The sequence below is a fragment of the Ascaphus truei genome, chromosome 10, assembly GCF_040206685.1.
Source record: "Ascaphus truei isolate aAscTru1 chromosome 10, aAscTru1.hap1, whole genome shotgun sequence".
Classification (NCBI taxonomy): domain Eukaryota; kingdom Metazoa; phylum Chordata; class Amphibia; order Anura; family Ascaphidae; genus Ascaphus; species Ascaphus truei.
In genome coordinates, this window is record NC_134492.1 from 43,743,209 (window position 1) to 43,760,215 (window position 17,007).

At 45.6% G+C, this 17,007-nt stretch overlaps 1 protein-coding gene across 3 annotated transcripts in view; it reads right to left on the bottom strand.

The window, feature by feature from the left end:
- Positions 1 to 2,838: 2,838 nt before the first annotated feature.
- Positions 2,839 to 17,007, bottom strand: part of PRKAB2 (protein kinase AMP-activated non-catalytic subunit beta 2) — a 32,659-nt gene continuing 18,490 nt past the window's right edge. For all 3 annotated transcript variants that reach the window (XM_075616838.1, XM_075616839.1, XM_075616840.1), the window contains exons 6-8: positions 13,863 to 13,996; positions 5,425 to 5,493; positions 2,839 to 4,009 (exon numbers count right to left, since the gene is read on the bottom strand). In XM_075616838.1, the coding sequence (XP_075472953.1) occupies positions 3,932 to 4,009; positions 5,425 to 5,493; positions 13,863 to 13,996 (281 nt within the window). In that variant the 3' untranslated portion in view covers positions 2,839 to 3,931. The remainder of the gene's footprint in view (positions 4,010 to 5,424; positions 5,494 to 13,862; positions 13,997 to 17,007) is intronic.

The window sequence follows — 17,007 nt, forward strand, 5'->3', positions numbered from 1 at the left end:
GCGAGACCCCTCCTACCTCCGGAGCACGGGATCCGTTGTCTGCCAGGAGTAGGGTCCATGACATTGGGGGTGGGGTCCATGAGATCTGGGCTTGTTAAGGGCTCAGGGTCTCCCAGCACAGTGAGATTTCTCATGCTGCATTAGACCGTGAGATTGGGCCCTAATGCATGAGACTCAAGCAAATGGCGTGAGACTTGACAGGGCTGTTTTTAGGCCTTTTACTGATACAAGGTTCAGCAATGTAATGGATGCAAAAATGGTAATCCCATCCAGAAAATCCACCTGCTGTGATGCGGAGTAGCTGCATACTTCCAATTAGCTAAAGGTTTTTCCATTTACAGAAGGCTGACCCCAAATAACAGTGGAAAAAAGGGGTGATAGTGCGCAGCTAATAACTGGTGAACAACAAATATCAAGTGAACAGTGCACCGTGATTAACAAACAATATTGTGGACCTTAGATGTGGATCTTGCACTAATCGTGGGTCTGCAGCCATTCTTGGGGGTGGCTCGACACCCCAGACACTAGACAAAAAACAAAAGAACAAGGCGCACAACGCACATAGTGTATTAAAGTATAAAATGTGACTTTATGGTTAAAAATAAATAGTTCTGCGTACATCAAATAGGAAATAAACAAGCAGTTGGTATATAGGTTTACCACACCAGGAGAAGACACTGTGCGACACCCTCAGATGGATCGCAGCATGCACTGGATCTGCAGTCGTCTCATCAGTCTCTTCCAGCGTCCTCTGTTAGGGGATGGTAGATGGATGGGTCCTTTGTAGAGAGAGCCCCACAGCATACAGCTCACAGGTAGGTAAAGAAGCCATAGGATTCAGCATCCATGGAACACTGCAGCATTTGCCGCCACTCCTCGTTGGGCGCTCAGCGGTGACGTCACTAGTCGCACCTCAGCTTCCACAATGCTTCTCATGGAACGCACGGCGTGCGTGTCAGTCCAGAGTTGAAAGGCAGCGGGGGGAGATGTTTCGCCAGGCAAATGACTAATAAACAGTGTCCAAACAGTGTCCAGATTCACAAAGGATGGGGGGAGAAGAGCATAGACACCTCTAATCCAACGCGTTTCGTAACACTAGGTTACTTCTTCAGGAAATGTACATTGCGGAAGCTGAGGTGCGACTAGTGACGTCACCGCTGAGCGCCCAACGAGGAGTGGCGGCAAATGCTGCAGTGTTCCATGGATGCTGAATCCTACGGCTTCTTTACCTACCTGTGAGCTGTATGCTGTGGGGCTCTCTCTACAAAGGACCCATCCATCTACCATCCCCTAACAGAGGACGCTGGAAGAGACTGATGAAACGACTGCAGATCCAGTGCATGCTGCGATCCATCTGAGGGTGTTGCACAGTGTCTTCTCCTGGTGTGGTAAACCTATATACCAACTGCTTGTTTATTTCCTATTTGATGTACGCAGAACTATTTATTTTTAACCATAAAGTCACATTTTATACTTTAATACACTATGTGCGTTGTGCGCCTTGTTCTTTTGTTTTTTGACCCCAAATAAACCCCAAAATCCCTGTGCCCCTCTTCAAACACGTGTGGGCTGGCCAACTTTAAAGTAAGAAGTGTAGGGACTCATTCATAACTATTGACGACATCCACTGTGAAACACCTCCTGGCTGGTACCGACACAATGATGGTGGATCCATACAACACTTCTTTCCCGCTGACCCTGCTCGGCAAACTGTTTATAGAACTGAATGATACTGTTTCTTTCTGTGACCCCTCCTTGCTCCTTTTGTACTAGGGTTGCCAGGTGTCCAGTATTGAACTGGACTATCCTGTATTTGGATACTCTGTCCAGTAAAAAATGAGAGGTACTGTAATACTGGACATGTATGTGTCCGGTATTTTCCTCCCTGGACATAGTGACCTGACACACCTTTCACCATTGAGTCCAGTATTTTTGGAGAAGCCACCTGGCAACCCTATTCTGTACATTACCAGTATACAGCAGGACAGGTCTAAAGACTCAGTCAAAAGCATTGAGAACATCTTGCTGTCCTGACCAACTTGAGTTGGGACATTCCCTAAAAATGTGGGACTTTCCTGCTTACTGCTCGACACTTGGAAACTTTAAACGATCTCCTAGTACGGGGCTGAAAGTGTAAAGCGATTCACAATTACCATTATACACGGTTTTCATTTTCCATCGTGTTTAAACACAATTGAAAAAATCCTCCAGTAGTTTTCTAAAATTAATGCCACTGTCCCTTTGGTAGGCACTGTTTTATAACTCAGCCCTGACCACTGCAATTTGAAATCCTTTCCAGAATGTTTTGTGCCTTTAATTACTGATTGTAATATATACTGTCTTATCAAGTGCTTCACAGCTAAGCTTTCATGCTCATATTTAATTTAGGCCACCTTTACCCTTTAATGAGCCCTTATGCCAACAGTGGAACAACAGTTGGCACAGACACGGCGGCCCTTGTGCTGTTCCTGGAACGACACATCATCTATCGTTGTTGGGAATGATTGCTCCCATGGCTCTTGATAAGCTGCAGAAGTGATGTGAATAGAAAATGAGGCCTTTCTAATCCATTCAACAGAGGAGGGATCTTGGGACGTGATCACTGTAATAGCAATTACATGACCCTAGAGCCAAAGGCCCATATTTACTAGGTGATACTAAACCATAAGACACCTTCGAGTGCTAGAAAATACCTTACGACCCATCACCTGAACGTCTTTGCCACATTGGGCCACTAAAGATTTAACTATATCCCTTATAACCAGACACAGGCCAAAAATATCATGCAGATATGTAAATCCCTTAAGAGATTTGGTAATTATGGTCCAAAAAGTGTCATTTTAATGGAAACTAATTGAATTTATTTAGTAAGACTGATTTGAAGGCTGTGTCTGCTGATGCTAAATATCAATGAGACAGACTCACAGAAAATCAGAGTTGACATTTCTACATATGAAAGAAAGCTCAATTAAAGTTGAAATTTCCAAATCTAATACATTACAATCCCTGGCTGTAGCAACCCAACTTCTCTTCGATACAATGTTCTGTACCAGTGACACTACAAATACAGTACTTCCCCGCTAATAATATGTCTTAGGCTGCGCTTATAGTGCTGGCGACGCGACCGTCGCGTCAAAACAAATGCATTGTCACCGTCGTCGGCGCTTATAGTGCGTGCGACGGAGCGACAGTGCTACCAAAAATCTGGTAGTCATTGATATTTATTTTTTTCCGCGACGGTCTCCCCTTTTGGCCAATCAGGAGCTTCTCCGTCCCCCTGCCCTCCCCCTTTATGACGTCGCTGGTCTTGTAGCCAGCGACGTCGCCTACATTTGAAATGTAGCAATGGCGACGGCATCGGTCGCGTCGCCGGCACTATAAGCGAGGCCTTAGAATCAAGTAGGGCATTGATGTCATCAAACAGAGCCGCAATGCTAAGGTACGTTTCACACTTGAGGAATGGAACACTGGGATTGGCTCATGCTATTGTCATGGAAACACGCTCCACTCAACTGTCAAAACATTCACCCACAATTAATGGGGGAGACCGCCTTACACCGTAATGTCAAACAAACCAAGTTTGTCTTTTTCTTTTTTGTCTTAACGGAGACTCTGATTTATAATTGAATAGGGTCAGTGGAACTTACCTCGTACAAGGTAATAGGGTATGCTGGATTCCTGGAAGTCACGCCGACTCAGTTTCCCCCTCCTCACCAACAGGAATCCTGTGTATCAGCCACCCTCTATTCCCATAAGGGCCTTGGCTAACTCACTTGCAGTGCCATGTCATAGCACAACTAAAGGTTTAAAAAGGAGCCCCCTATATGCCCAATGTAAACCCCTGATCAGATAAGTTCATCCAAACCGACGCTCTGTCCTATTTCATGCCACGCACACTGGTGAAAAAGGGAGACTGACAACTGTGAACCATCTAAATAGGCTTGTATAGCAAAGTGGTGACATATTTCTTCTTGTAGCGATGAGTAGCACTAAGAACCATCACGCCATCCTGGAAAACAAGGGGGGGGGGGATTATAAATCAATGTTGTGAGATGAACCAATCAGAATGCTCTACGTATCAAAGCACACATATCCTATCACTGTGCATAACCGGTGCCTCACGCATTGGTACTTTCAGGGGACTGTGTTTGGCTTACTGGAGGTTCTTCTCGTAGATACACTAAACCCATCTTTCAACTCGGCTGCAAAATGTATCTGGGAATGTTCCATTTAATTAAAAAAATTGGTTTACATTTACGACCATATTTACTAAGCAGTCTTCTGCCATACGGAACCTTCCAACACCAGAAAACACCTTACAGCCCATCCGAGACCATGGGCAATGTGTCTTCTGCAGCCGGAAGGCGTTTTATGGTAAAAGACAGCATAGTAAACATGGCCCAATGTCTTGCAGAAACATTTTCTTTGCTAATGTTAACCCTATTTTATAACACATGGATAGTGGTAATGAAACTTCTAGTTTGGTAAATCAGCTATGGGATTGGACCTCAAAAAAGGACCTCATTGCAACTCCATCTATGGGAATGGACCTCAGAAAAGGAAATCCACCTTTTTTGCTCATACATCAACTAAGGAAAATGATGGTTTGGTACATCAGCTTTGGGATTCCTGTGGGTCACAATGCTTTTCTACACAAACACTCTCTTATCACAGAGAAAGGAAGTTTCACAAACCCTAACACTATTAATTTAACGCAGAGCCTCTAGGCGGTACAGCAGTGAAGCATAGCCTTCTTCAGACGTTCTAGCAGACACTGACTAGTCCTAAAAGCATGTACTGTAGTGCCGACGAGTATTCTAAAACAAATCTGGGGCAATCACCAACAAGACCCAGGTACATGCTGGGTACATGCTGCAACATTTCAGTGACATTTCTGCAGGCAGACTAATGGCCCATCGGATTAACAGCGGGGGTCCCTGGCAGTCCCATTCAAACTGAATGGGACTGCCAGGGACCCTGATGTGTTAATCCGATGGGCCATTAGTCTCTGCAGAAATGTCACTGAAATGTTTGCAGCATGTACCTGGGTCTTGTTGGTGATAGCCCCAGATTTTCCAAGGCAAGTATAAGGCAAGTTTTAGAATACTCGTCGGCGCACCTGTATCTGCATATATCTGACAGCAGAATTAAGGATTATCCCTACCCATGCAATGGGATAGTGCAAATGGGGATATTAGGTGCTACCAGGCACCAGAGAAATACCACCATAGTCAATTTTGCTTTGTTCCAAAAGAGCAACATTTTACCCCGATGAACCTCAAAGGGTTTAGAACATTGGTGTTTTGGTAACATAAATATGACTTATTGTTCAGTATCACTGCATTCATTTGCCTGAATTATTTTCACCTCTCGCCTTTAGGATGTTTAACCTTGTGAAGACCAATCCAAACTGGAGTAACGTACCTTTATTGACAACGCATAGAGGTGGTTTAACATCACGTGGTTGGGTTCTGGTAAAAGCGCAGGATCACACTGAAATAGGCAAACAAACCGACCCTTTATATTTCGCATCAGGAAGACTTTTTCCTTATTCATTAAGAGCACTATACTGTAGGTTTGCCCTCCTTTGGATCGGCATATTTTAACAAATGTAGAAACCCAAATGACCAGAGGCTGGATGGATAACCATTAACTAACATATTTATATAAAGTGGGTTTCTTAAACCCCGTAAATTAGTAATTTGTACCATTATTACATTAACATTTATTATTAACATTAACATTCTATTAACATTGACCAGAAAAATGGTGACTCGCGGCCAGAACCGTCAGACATGGAGATCTTGGACAGGTTCAGCACATAATAGCCCAGCTTTGCTTTTCCCTCCTCTCTTTTAGGAATCTTATTAGTGAGAGACTCTGTTATTACAAGAGAGGTTGATTCCACTCACTCACCTGCACAGCTTCTCCTAGGACAAAAAAGAACCAACGGCAGTGTCATACTGTATTTAAGGGACTATGCCACTAGAGTGGTTATTGCTCCAGTGACATGGCTTGGAAAGGCCAAGGGTTGCATGAACACCCCATTAATAATCACAGCCCCATTCAGAGTTGCCACAGAAAAGATAAACGTTCTTCACTGAAGGACCAACAAAGTCAAGAGTCCTGCTTGATGCATTACGGAAGCCAATTGTTTTGTTAATCTGAATTTTTATTAAGATCCATAGACAGAGAGCGCATTGGAAGTAGAGTAGAAGCAAACTCATTTACCAAGTTGAGGAATCGCAACCCAATGAGGAAAGCATGTTGATGTGACCCCATCATTGTTAGAAGTCATTACTAATAGCCCCTGCAAAGGTGATTTTACATCGATAGTTCTCAAATTAAAAATGACTGAAGTACTTGACGTTACTGGGTTTAAATTTTCCCCCCAGGGAAAACAAAATGGTGACCAAATCTCTGGCCAATAGGAAGCCGCAACATCATTGGTTGTGGCTTCTTATTGAGCGGCAATATAAATCCCCTTTAAAACCCCAGAAGTAATATCAGTAACTTATTTTTTTTAAAGCTCAAATTATGAGAACGTTTTTGTCATGGGAGATGGGGTTTGGACCGGTATTGAAGAGGTTACACCCCATTTGGCCACCCCCTGCTCTCACATGGGAAGCAAGGGGTTAACTGGACTGCGGTTCAGTAAGGTGTTTTTACCCTGCTTAAGCAACCAACTGTATATTGCTGGTAGAGACAGCTAGGCCTATGTCTGGAGCATTGGGTGTGAAATATAGCACCTGTGACAAACGTTCTCTACACAGGAGGCCCAGCTTGAAAGCATTTCTTGACAAGGGGTTTTATGGGGGCCTGGGGTGTGGCTACAGGAGGAGATATCAGAATGAGTGACCTTATTAAATATAAGAATATCATGAGATGTCCTCGGCTGAACATGCTAAAAGTTACATGTATGTATCCGTGGGACCGAGTCGCAAATAATGATTACATACACATGATGTCTAGCAGGTACTAAGAGACAGATATTAATATCTCTCTTAATTTTAATATTACACAGTAATATTTAGTCTAATTGGGAGCGTCATGCATGCCGGAATGTATTAATATGTCTTGCGTGCCAGTAAGTATTACTGAACTGAAGTTATGAAGTTATTTAGATAGGAAAAGCAGTTTTTAAACGTCCTGGGGTGGGAGGAGTTTTACTCTGGGGTAAGACTTCAACCTCACCACTGATTTATGACAGGGGTTGGGTTTAGGTTGTGTTCAATGGGAAATAACTGTATTTAAGGCTGAGCAAGTGTGGGAGGGGGGCTGAGGAAATAAGCCCCCTGATTAGAATAATACCCACCCAGTGGGCAGGTATTACGGTGCCCTCAGGTGAGGTGGCAAGGAGAGATTGGGTGCAGGTAATTGTTCTCCAATGCCTACACTCAATAGTAAGGTATAGACTGGAGATTGCATATAAACCAGTGCCCAGCCTATACTCGGTGTCTTCGTGTATTGTCGTGATGATTACATCTGAACCTGTATTGTGGAAGAAATGGCCCATCCTGTATCCTGATGGCTTTCTTGTCCAACCCCCTTAAGTAAAGACCTAGCCCGCATACCCAACAAGGATGGCTTTATGTCAAACTTTCAGAACTTTGTACCCAGGATAGGAGCGGCTCAGTGAGTAAGGCAGAGGCCCCACTGCCTCAGTCAGCGCGCCCGCACTGCACTGCGGCGGCGTGTGGAGAGGCACTTCAGGCTGATTGTGGTCCATAGGGAGCATTTTTGCGTGCGGGGGCGTGGCCAAAACGGGTCGGGGGGCGGCCATATCTCTGCAGTGACCCCGCCCCCCCCAGCCGGTCTCTGCAGATCCCCGCAAACTCAGAGACACCCCCCCCTCTCCCATGCGCCCCGTCTCCCATCAGCAAACACGGGGAAATGGGGAGCGCAGGATATGGGGAGCGGGGGGAGGGAAAGGAGGGAGGGAGAGCCATGCACGGCTGCCTCACAGACTTCCCTCCCAAGCCGCCTCCCTCCCGTAGTTCCTTCCCTCCCCTCCTTCCCTCATTGGCTGACTCGTGCACCACGTGACGCGTCAGCGCTTCTGATCACCAGAAGCTTGCAGCATCGGCCGGCTTACGCATCACAGCACGCAGTCAGCCACGACGGAAGGAGCCAGCGGGGACCTCCAGACTGGAGGAAAGGGGCTGGTGGCCCGCGGCCGTGCGCGCCGCCGACCGCAGCTGGTCCTTAGGCCTAAGACACTGACTGGCACTGAGTTTGAAGCAGGGGAGCCTGGTTCAATTCCCGGTGTCGGCTCCTTGTGATCTTGGCCACGTCATCTTATCTCCCTGTGCCCCAGGCACCAAAAGCATAGATTGCAAGCTCCACGGGGCAGGGACCTGTGCCTGCAAAATGTCTCAGTAAAGCGCTGCGTAAAACTAGCAGCGCTATACAAGAACATGCTATGAATATAAATAAATAAATAGGATAAAGCTAGGGGAGGTGGAATACGGAGGGAAAAAAGGGGTAACATAAGAGGGGGGGTGGAAGTAATTTGTGGTCGTTATTCATATCATAATACACTATCTACAGGTATAATCACTGAGTTTAAAAGACATTACAGTAGTTGCATAGAGTTAATATTTTGAGTCAGTCCAGAGCACGTAAACCAGGGTTTACAGACACGGTCGCTTAGTGTCATTAAGGTATGTGGCACATTTTTAAATGGACAACACTTCCCAAGTTCTAATTTTAATTTGACTAAGGTGGAAGATTTACATTGACTTGATATTGTGCATTTAACCGCAATCAGTATATGCGTGAAGAGATTCTGCGAACATCTGTCTTTTAGAAGCAGGCATGCCCAACAGTATTGACCACGGTTCCTGCGCGATATGTTCCCCTATTATAGGCTTAAGCAGTCAAATACCGGGCATTATTGAAATTCCTGCCCTCTGATTGGTTAAAATTCTGGGCATTATCTAATCAGTAATGCCTGGAATTTTAGCAGCTTGCCAAGTGTTGATTTCAATGTGATTATTTACAGCCAATCAGCTTTCAGAACAGCTGAGACAGGGCAGGGAATTGGTCTAAAAGTAGGAACAGCTCTAAGACAGGGCAGGGGATTGGTTAAGAAGTAACAGCCACGGGTTGACTCCTCCCCCTTGCTCCGTGGACTGAGAAGAATCAGTTGAATTGGTGGGTGGGGGAGAGAGGGAGTCTGCAAAGCAAGTGAGTGTCTGGCTGCAGTTTGTTTCTGAATGTAGTGTGTGTGTGTGTGTGTGTGTGTGTGTGTGTGTGTGTGTGTGTGTGTCAGCAGCAGCAGCAGTGTTTATGAGTGTAGCAGCAGCTGTGTGCGTGTGTGTGTGCTGTGCTGTTGTGTTGTACAGTATGTGTGTGTAGCAGCAGTTTGTGTGTGTAGAGGTTCTGTGTTGTGTGTAGATGTGCTGTGTTGTGTTGTGTGTAGAGGTGCAGTGTTGTGTGTGTAGAGCTCCAGTGTGTGTGTGGTGTGCTTGTGTGTTTAGAGTTTTTGTGTGTGTGTGTGTGTGTGTAGCTCCAGTGTGTGTGTGTTTGTGTGTGTGTGTGGTGTGTGCTTTTGTGTGTAGAGTTGCTGTGTGTGTAGAGGTGCTGTGTTGTGTGTGTGTGTAGCAGCAGTTTGTGTGTGTAGCTCCAGTGTGTGTGTGTGTTTGTGTGTGTGGTGTGTGCTTTTGTGTGTAGAGTTGCTGTGTGTGTAGAGGTGCTGTGTTGTGTGTGTGTGTAGCAGCAGTTTGTGTGTGTGTAGATCTGCTGTGTTGTGTGTGTGTGTGTACACAGAGGGGGCGGCAGTGTGTGGATATAGATATCTGCAGTGTAAGCGTATATAGAGGTGGATTCATGTATTTACCATTTTATTTTAATTAAAAAATCTATTTAACTATACAAGTGTGTCTATTATTTATGAAATAAGCCTACATTTAGCCTATAATAGTAATAATCCCCTCAGAACAGGGAATTAATGCCCTGTTCTTCGGGGATTATTACTTAATTAATCTACCTAGTATATGGAAGATTTGATTCCACACTCGGGTCAATTTAAGCCCGACCATCAAACATGTGATATCGTAACCACATGGCCACAACCCCTCCAGCACAAGGGAGAACAGGATGGCTACACGTACATTTTATGTCATTTGGCATGTGTGAAATACCACCTACACATCATTTTAAAAGCATTTTCCTTAGTACTGTAGTGATGCAAAATGGAGAATGAGTCCCTGCCTCCGTCTTAGCCGTCCAGCCCCCCAACGTTAAAACTTGCCCCAATTCTCATTCTCACTGTACAATATAATTAACCTTCTCATCATTGCTCGGAGGAAATAATCTATAAGCGCTCCATGTTACATTGCAAGCCTCAGATGCTGAACACAGTGATTAAAAAATGTGGCATGTTTTACTGGAGACCTATCCATGACAAAATGTCTCAATTGAAGACACTGTACCGCCAGAATCAAGAATACGGTAATTTTAGCTTATATTTTAAGAGTATCAAAGAGTATAATCGCTATGCGTTATATCTCTAGTTCAGAATACACCAGTGGTCTTCTAGCATTTAAATCCTTTTTCCTGCATGCCTGTGGACAACATGGGTTTTGGAAAAGAGGGGTCAGAGGGGATGGAAAATTAGACAATGCACATACAGATCCATTAGCATTCCACGTATGATCAGTAATAGGACGTTGTAAGCCTGTACTATGTCTCAGGTTCTTTGGCCACCAAAGGATATCCTGTATCTTATGGGTACTATATAGTACATCTTCTATATCTATCCAACTTTTAGTCTTGTGACCGACCTACTTGCCAGTATATCAGATGACCCAAATGGGTCGCTTTATAGTATCGAATAATATTAAGCATTGCAAGACCCCCACCCTGTTTTGTTATAAATCGCATAAATGCCTTCTGTATTTCAACAAGTTCTGAACTTAATATTTTAATAGGGAGAGAATAAAAATAATATACAGTAGCAATTTGGGGAGCAGGTTCCTTTTAACCGCAATTATTCTTTCACTCCACAAAATGTTAATATCTTTCCAATCATCTAAGTTTGTATGAATTATTTTAAAGAGAGCTGGGAAATTAGCTTGGTATAGCATATCATGTAAAGAGGTCATATGAACCCCCATGGATGATGCACACCAAAGCTTCACCTTATGTTGGGGCCTATTAAGATTAAGCAACTCCGATTTTGTATCATTGATTTTAAAGTTCGAACGTCTCCCGAATATATCCAATTCTCAGAATAAGTCAGGCAGAGAGATTACTGGCTTGGTTAGTGAAAGCAGTATATCTGCATAAAAGGCCACCTTATACTCTGAGTTACCAAACAACAATCTGGGTCAATAGTTATACAGCGATACTTTGTTTAATTCGTTCTAACATTAGGTAAGTTATTTACTGACAGCAGATCTCTGCACAAACGCTACTTGGCGGATAGATATTAATGGACATTCAGAGTACCTGACCAAATCAGTTGGCATGGTAGAAACACCTTAAGCATCTGTGGTTTAAAATCCCTATCACTGATAGCTGACTGCACAGTGTTATTTTGCTTTAACCCGTTTATTTATGAATGTGTATACTGTACTTCACTAACCCTGCAATCAGGCAACCTCCACCTACAGACACTGATCTCATTTCAGGCTGTAGTATGGTGGGAGATATAGATGTTACTAATATAATTTTGATCCCATAATACACACCATAATAAATGAATACTACTTAATTTCCCCACTTACCCCAATTCTTAGGATGATTTGTGAAGGTGCTAACTTTAGACTTGATCAACCATAGTATTCTGATAGGTATTGAGTGGAGCCCCTCTGTCTCCCTCCCCATCTCACTTTCAAATTGATTATCTCCAATCTATGAGTAATTATTTTAATCATGCAGATTTATTTTGTACCTGTAAATATTATTAAAAGCCAGGTTTTAAAAGTGTATCCTAATGGTGTGTTCCACTAAGGGAACCTCTTACTCCAGGGCCTGTTTCTCTCATGCCCTCCAGTTTTGTATTGGTTTCCATTTATTAGGTTCACATGGAAGCACTCTGTTCTACTAATTAATACTCATTTCGGATTATCACTTTGGAGGTTATATGGGGTGCGTTTTCATCTCTTGTATATATTATCCGGTTAGAACCATCATAATTCACATAAAAGAGGAGGCTGTAATCCGCCATTCCTTCTACAGATGTAGCAAGACTTGAGGTCCTTGACGTCGTGGATGAACAAGCAAGAGCCCGTGGTGCTGGGAACAGTGTCTGCCACAATGGACCTGCAAGAGGTCCGTGCTTCTGAATGGGATCCCCTGCAGAGTTAATCCTTCGGTGCCACAGTCGTGCATGGCAGCAGCACAGAGGACAGGAAGTCTTGTTAAATCTGTAGATGTCATCCGGTTTTCTCCTTATCGTGCGTCATCCACTCTGCATGGCGGTCACTGCAGCTTAAGCAGGCCTAATTGACGTTTAAAGGCTAGGCACAAGTAAATTATTGCTGCTTAAAAATGCCAATCTATCCTACACAAAGCGTAGAGGGATCTGAGAGTCCTCCATCAGGATGATCAGGCGGAATGGAAAGCCACATCTATACTTAATGCCCCTTTCCTGAAGAATCTGGGTGGTTGGCTTGAGATTGCACCTCTTATCCAGGGTGGATGTGGCCAGATCTCTATAAAAAATAATTGTAGCTATTGGCCCTCGTGTAATATGGTGGGCATATACTGTATCTCGTTTTTTTGGAGTATCTGTTCAACCGTGTGGGGATAATGCAGGCGCTTAATGCCATTTCTAGGCCTGGATGCATCTGCTGGCCTCAAGGCTAGGGTTCTATGGACCCGGTCAATCAATTGATGCTCTGGGTTATCATTAGAGAGCAGTTTTTGAAAAGGGCTGCCATGTATTGTTCCAGCTGGGCTGGTTTTGTAGATTCAGGGATGTGTCTTACGCTGATATTATTGCGCCTGGAACAGTTTTCTGCATCTTCTAGGCCATCTTGAAGCCTATATAACTGCATTCCTAGATGCTGCAATTACGTGTCTGCCTCGTGTTGGTATTGTACCACCCTCCTTCACTCGCATTGGTTCTCTCAGCCAGCTCCTTCAGTCCTTGTTTCAGATCTGTGATCGAATTGGACATCTCTTGCTGGAATGTCTCCCTGATAGCATTTAGCAATCTGTTCAGATCTCCTCGTCTTGTCTAGTCTTCATAATCCAAGCTTAAGTCGGAGAACGGCAGGGCACATGGCAATCCGCCATTCACTAAACCAGAGTTGGGGGAGTGTACTCTTACGGCTTGAGAAACATGGACATTTCCTGTGAATGAGTCTTTTCGTGTCTCGGTCTCATGCCGGGATATTCATGAAGGTACTGAGGTAGGATGAAAAAACTATCTCACTCTTTAGATGGCTTATGGGGGGCTTCCTTCGAGTTGGAATGGGACAATTCCCACGGCCGTTACGGTTGCGCTGCCAAAATGTTTAGGTGGCGAAGTGTCAAATGGCAATACAGTCGCGGCAACTTAGCAGCGGAATGGCCTTGGCTAAATGTCTTAGACCGCCTCAGATCTCAGTTTTCAAGTGGCCATACTGGTCCGTGCCGCACATGCGCCCTACTGGATTGCTCCTTTAAGAAGCTTGTAAGGCCAGTCTGGGTTCAAGGAGTAGAATGTCAGCAACCCATTCAAGGGCATCTGTTTTATCTATATGGCTTCTTCAACCTGACTTAGTTTCTCTGTATCTGCATTGTGAGGCTACAAGCCATGGTTACTGTGAGTAAAAGAGCGACAGAGACCCTGCACCCCTCTTTCATGCTGTCCTCCCTCTACTTAATAAATGCCCCCTGTAAAGAATTACCCAGGACAGGAAACTTACAGAGATGTTGGTGTCCTTGTTGAGAATGACTTGAAGAAGATGAGGAGGAAGGATGGGTGGGGATTTGAAGCGTTCCTCGGGTCTGTAGGCGTACAAATCCTGACCATAAAATCCCGGTGGAGATCCAGACAAGTCTGAAAGGAAGCGTTCATGGAAAATCAGTCTTAGTCCCATGTCATGGACAAAAAATAAACAAAGTATCACTGTGATAAGAAAACATTACCCTTAATGACAAACTTGTACTTATTTGCGTCCTGTGAGAAAGTAAAATGTTTTAAAAGCAGCGAACAATGCTACTCAAATGTTTTATTATTACTTCTCTTTCTGTGGGCCGATCTCCGGGCACCCCTAGAACCCCCCAAAAATGTATCTATATATTTTAAATTGCAGAAATGAGGAGAAAACGACAAATATGGCTGACGTGATGTTATTTCTCTCTGTTGGCAGCAGGACCGAAGTGCCCACCAAACACCATACAGTATTACGCTCCCTGGCAAGTATTTGTGTCCAGGAATCTTTATTCTGAAATTATGCATGGAGTGTGGAGTGGGGGATGGGGGGAGGGGGGGTGTTTGTCCTTTAAAAATGGTAAAGGAAGATCATATAATTATTACTTTCATTATTAGGTTCCAACTTAATTCTCAACAATAGTCCTTTTTTGTCTCATTATTAGGTACCCATAACAATCTTTCTCTTTTTTTCTGAAACAATGTAAGTTTGGTTAACGTGGTTTTCATATGCTGAGTAGAATTTTTTTGTGGGAATATTGTTTGTGTGTGTGTGTGTTTGGGGGGGGTTGCATTGTTATGTGTGGGAGTATTGTGTGTGGGACGGGAGGTTGTGGGGGTATTGTGTATCGCAGGGGTGCGCAAAGTTTTTGGGCTGCGCCCCCCCCCCCTGTGTCTCGGTCCCTGTGCTCACGCACCCCCTCCCGAGTGACCCGGCGTCAAATGACGCCAAGGGTCACGTGACATGATGTCACGTGACCCGCAGCGCCATTTGACGTGCGTTGTCATGGCGATGTGATCAGAAGCCTGCTGAATCCCGGTAAGTACAGGTTACAGAGGCCTTGCGCGGTCCCCTGGCATTTAATTAAAAAAAATTCCCCAGTTTGCGCACCGCTTGTGTATGGGGTGGCGTGGGGGTATTGTGTGTGGGGGGAGGGTTGTGGGGGTATTGTGTATGTGGGGGGTGGGGGGATTGTGGTGATATTGTGCGGGGTGGGGGGATTGTGGTGATATTGTGGGTGGGGGGGATTGTAGGAGTATTGTGTGTGGGGAGGAATTGCACGGGTATTCTGTGTGTGTATGTGTGTGGGTAGTGGGGGTTCGGGAGGATTGAGTAGGGGGTTGAGTGTGAGGAGGGGGGAATTGAGGAAATGGAATTAAGTGAGAGGAGGGGGGAATTAAGTGATAGCGGAGGTGGAGGAGAGTGTGAGAAGGGGTGCAAAAGGGGGAGAGAAGGGGAAAAGTGAGAGAGGTGAGGGGGTGGGGGAGAGAGGAAGAGAGAGAGTGGGAGAGAGGAGGGGGAAGAGTGTAAGACAGAGGTGGGGAGAGAAATACATGGGGAAGGATGGAGAGTGAGAGGGGAATGAGAGAGCAAGGAGGTGTGTAAGAGAGAGAGGGGTGGGCTCGCTGGGCCACAAACTGGTCCTGGTTGTGTGTTCTCAACGAATGTGTTTACATGTTCAATATTCAGTGTTGGACTAAGGTATCAAGGGCCGATGGGAGTAAGCGGGTTGTAGAGATTCACTTTAGGTTCTTTAACTCCTTGAGTGCCCCATCACGTAGCTACGTCATGAGTTCTGGCACTCCACGGGTCCCATAATGTAGTAGCTATGTCATGGGCTTTTTGCTCAGGGGTGGGATGGCGGAGATGTAGAGCTCTGAACGCAATCCAACTGGGTAATGAACAGAAGAGGGGACTTGTCCTATTCTGTTCGCTTCATGTATGTATGTCTTTACTTATATAGCGCCATTAATGTACATAGCGCTTCACAGAAGTTCATCAGTGACATTGCGATGAAGTGATCACTCATGGATCATGATCGCAATGTGCCGGAGAGGTTGTGCGAGTCCGGTGTGCCTGTGGCCCCTCAGGCACTCAAAGTGTTAACAAAAGTTACAGTACAATAGGGCAGCGGTGCGCAAACTGTGGGGCGCGCCCCCTTGGGGGGGCGCAAGATTATGTAGGGGGGGGCGCGGGCTGCTTGCAGGGAAACCTGGGGGCGGGCAGAGCTGAGCACGGGCGTCCAGAAGCTCCGTGCTGCTGCTTCTATGTGTCTGTGTCTTGCAGAGGGGGCGGGGCTTCTCTCTGCACACAGGCAGCCCCTCCTTCTCTTCCTGTCTGCTTCCTGCACCACTTTTCAGCAGCATGGGGGGTTGGGGGATCGGAGCATGTCGCCCCCCCAGGTGAAATTGTGTGACTGATTGTGTGTGTGTGTGTGTGTGTGTATTGAGTTTGTGTGTGTGTGGGGATTGAGTTTGTGTGTGGGGGGATTGTGTGTGTGGGGGGGGATTGAGTTTGTGTGTGTGTGGGGGGATTGTGTGTGCGTGGGGGGGAATTGTGTGTGTGGGGGGGGATTGAGTGTGTGGGGGGATTGTGTGTGTGAGTGTGTGGGGATTGAGTGTGTGGGGATTGAGTGTGTGGTGTGGGGGGGGGGTTGAGTGTGTGTGTGTGTGGTGATTGAGTGTATGTGGTGAGTGTGTGTGGTGATTGATTGAGTGTATGTGGTGAGTGTGTGTATGTGATGATTGATTGATTGATTGATTGAGAGAGTGTGTGTTGTAATGCAGTGGTGCGCAAACTGGGAGAGCAATGAGGCGCAAGATTATTTAGGGGGGCGCAGGCGGCGTGCGACGAAAACTGGGTGTGCGGGCCGACAGACGCTGTGCGCGAGGGGCGGCCAAGAAGATGTGCACAGGCGGGCAACCGAAGATGTGTGCGGGTGGCTGAACAGGATAGTGCAGGTGGCGGCCACGTGATGGTGTGTGAGCGCACGCGCATGGGCTTCGGAGGTACGGGGAGGAGCATGCCCAAGCACCGTGAAGTCAAACGCCCCTTCTTCGGTGTCTGCCCTGCAATAGCGCTGTGTTCCTGCTCTCCTCCGCTGGCAACCTGCTTCGCTGCGATCCTCTGCAAGTGA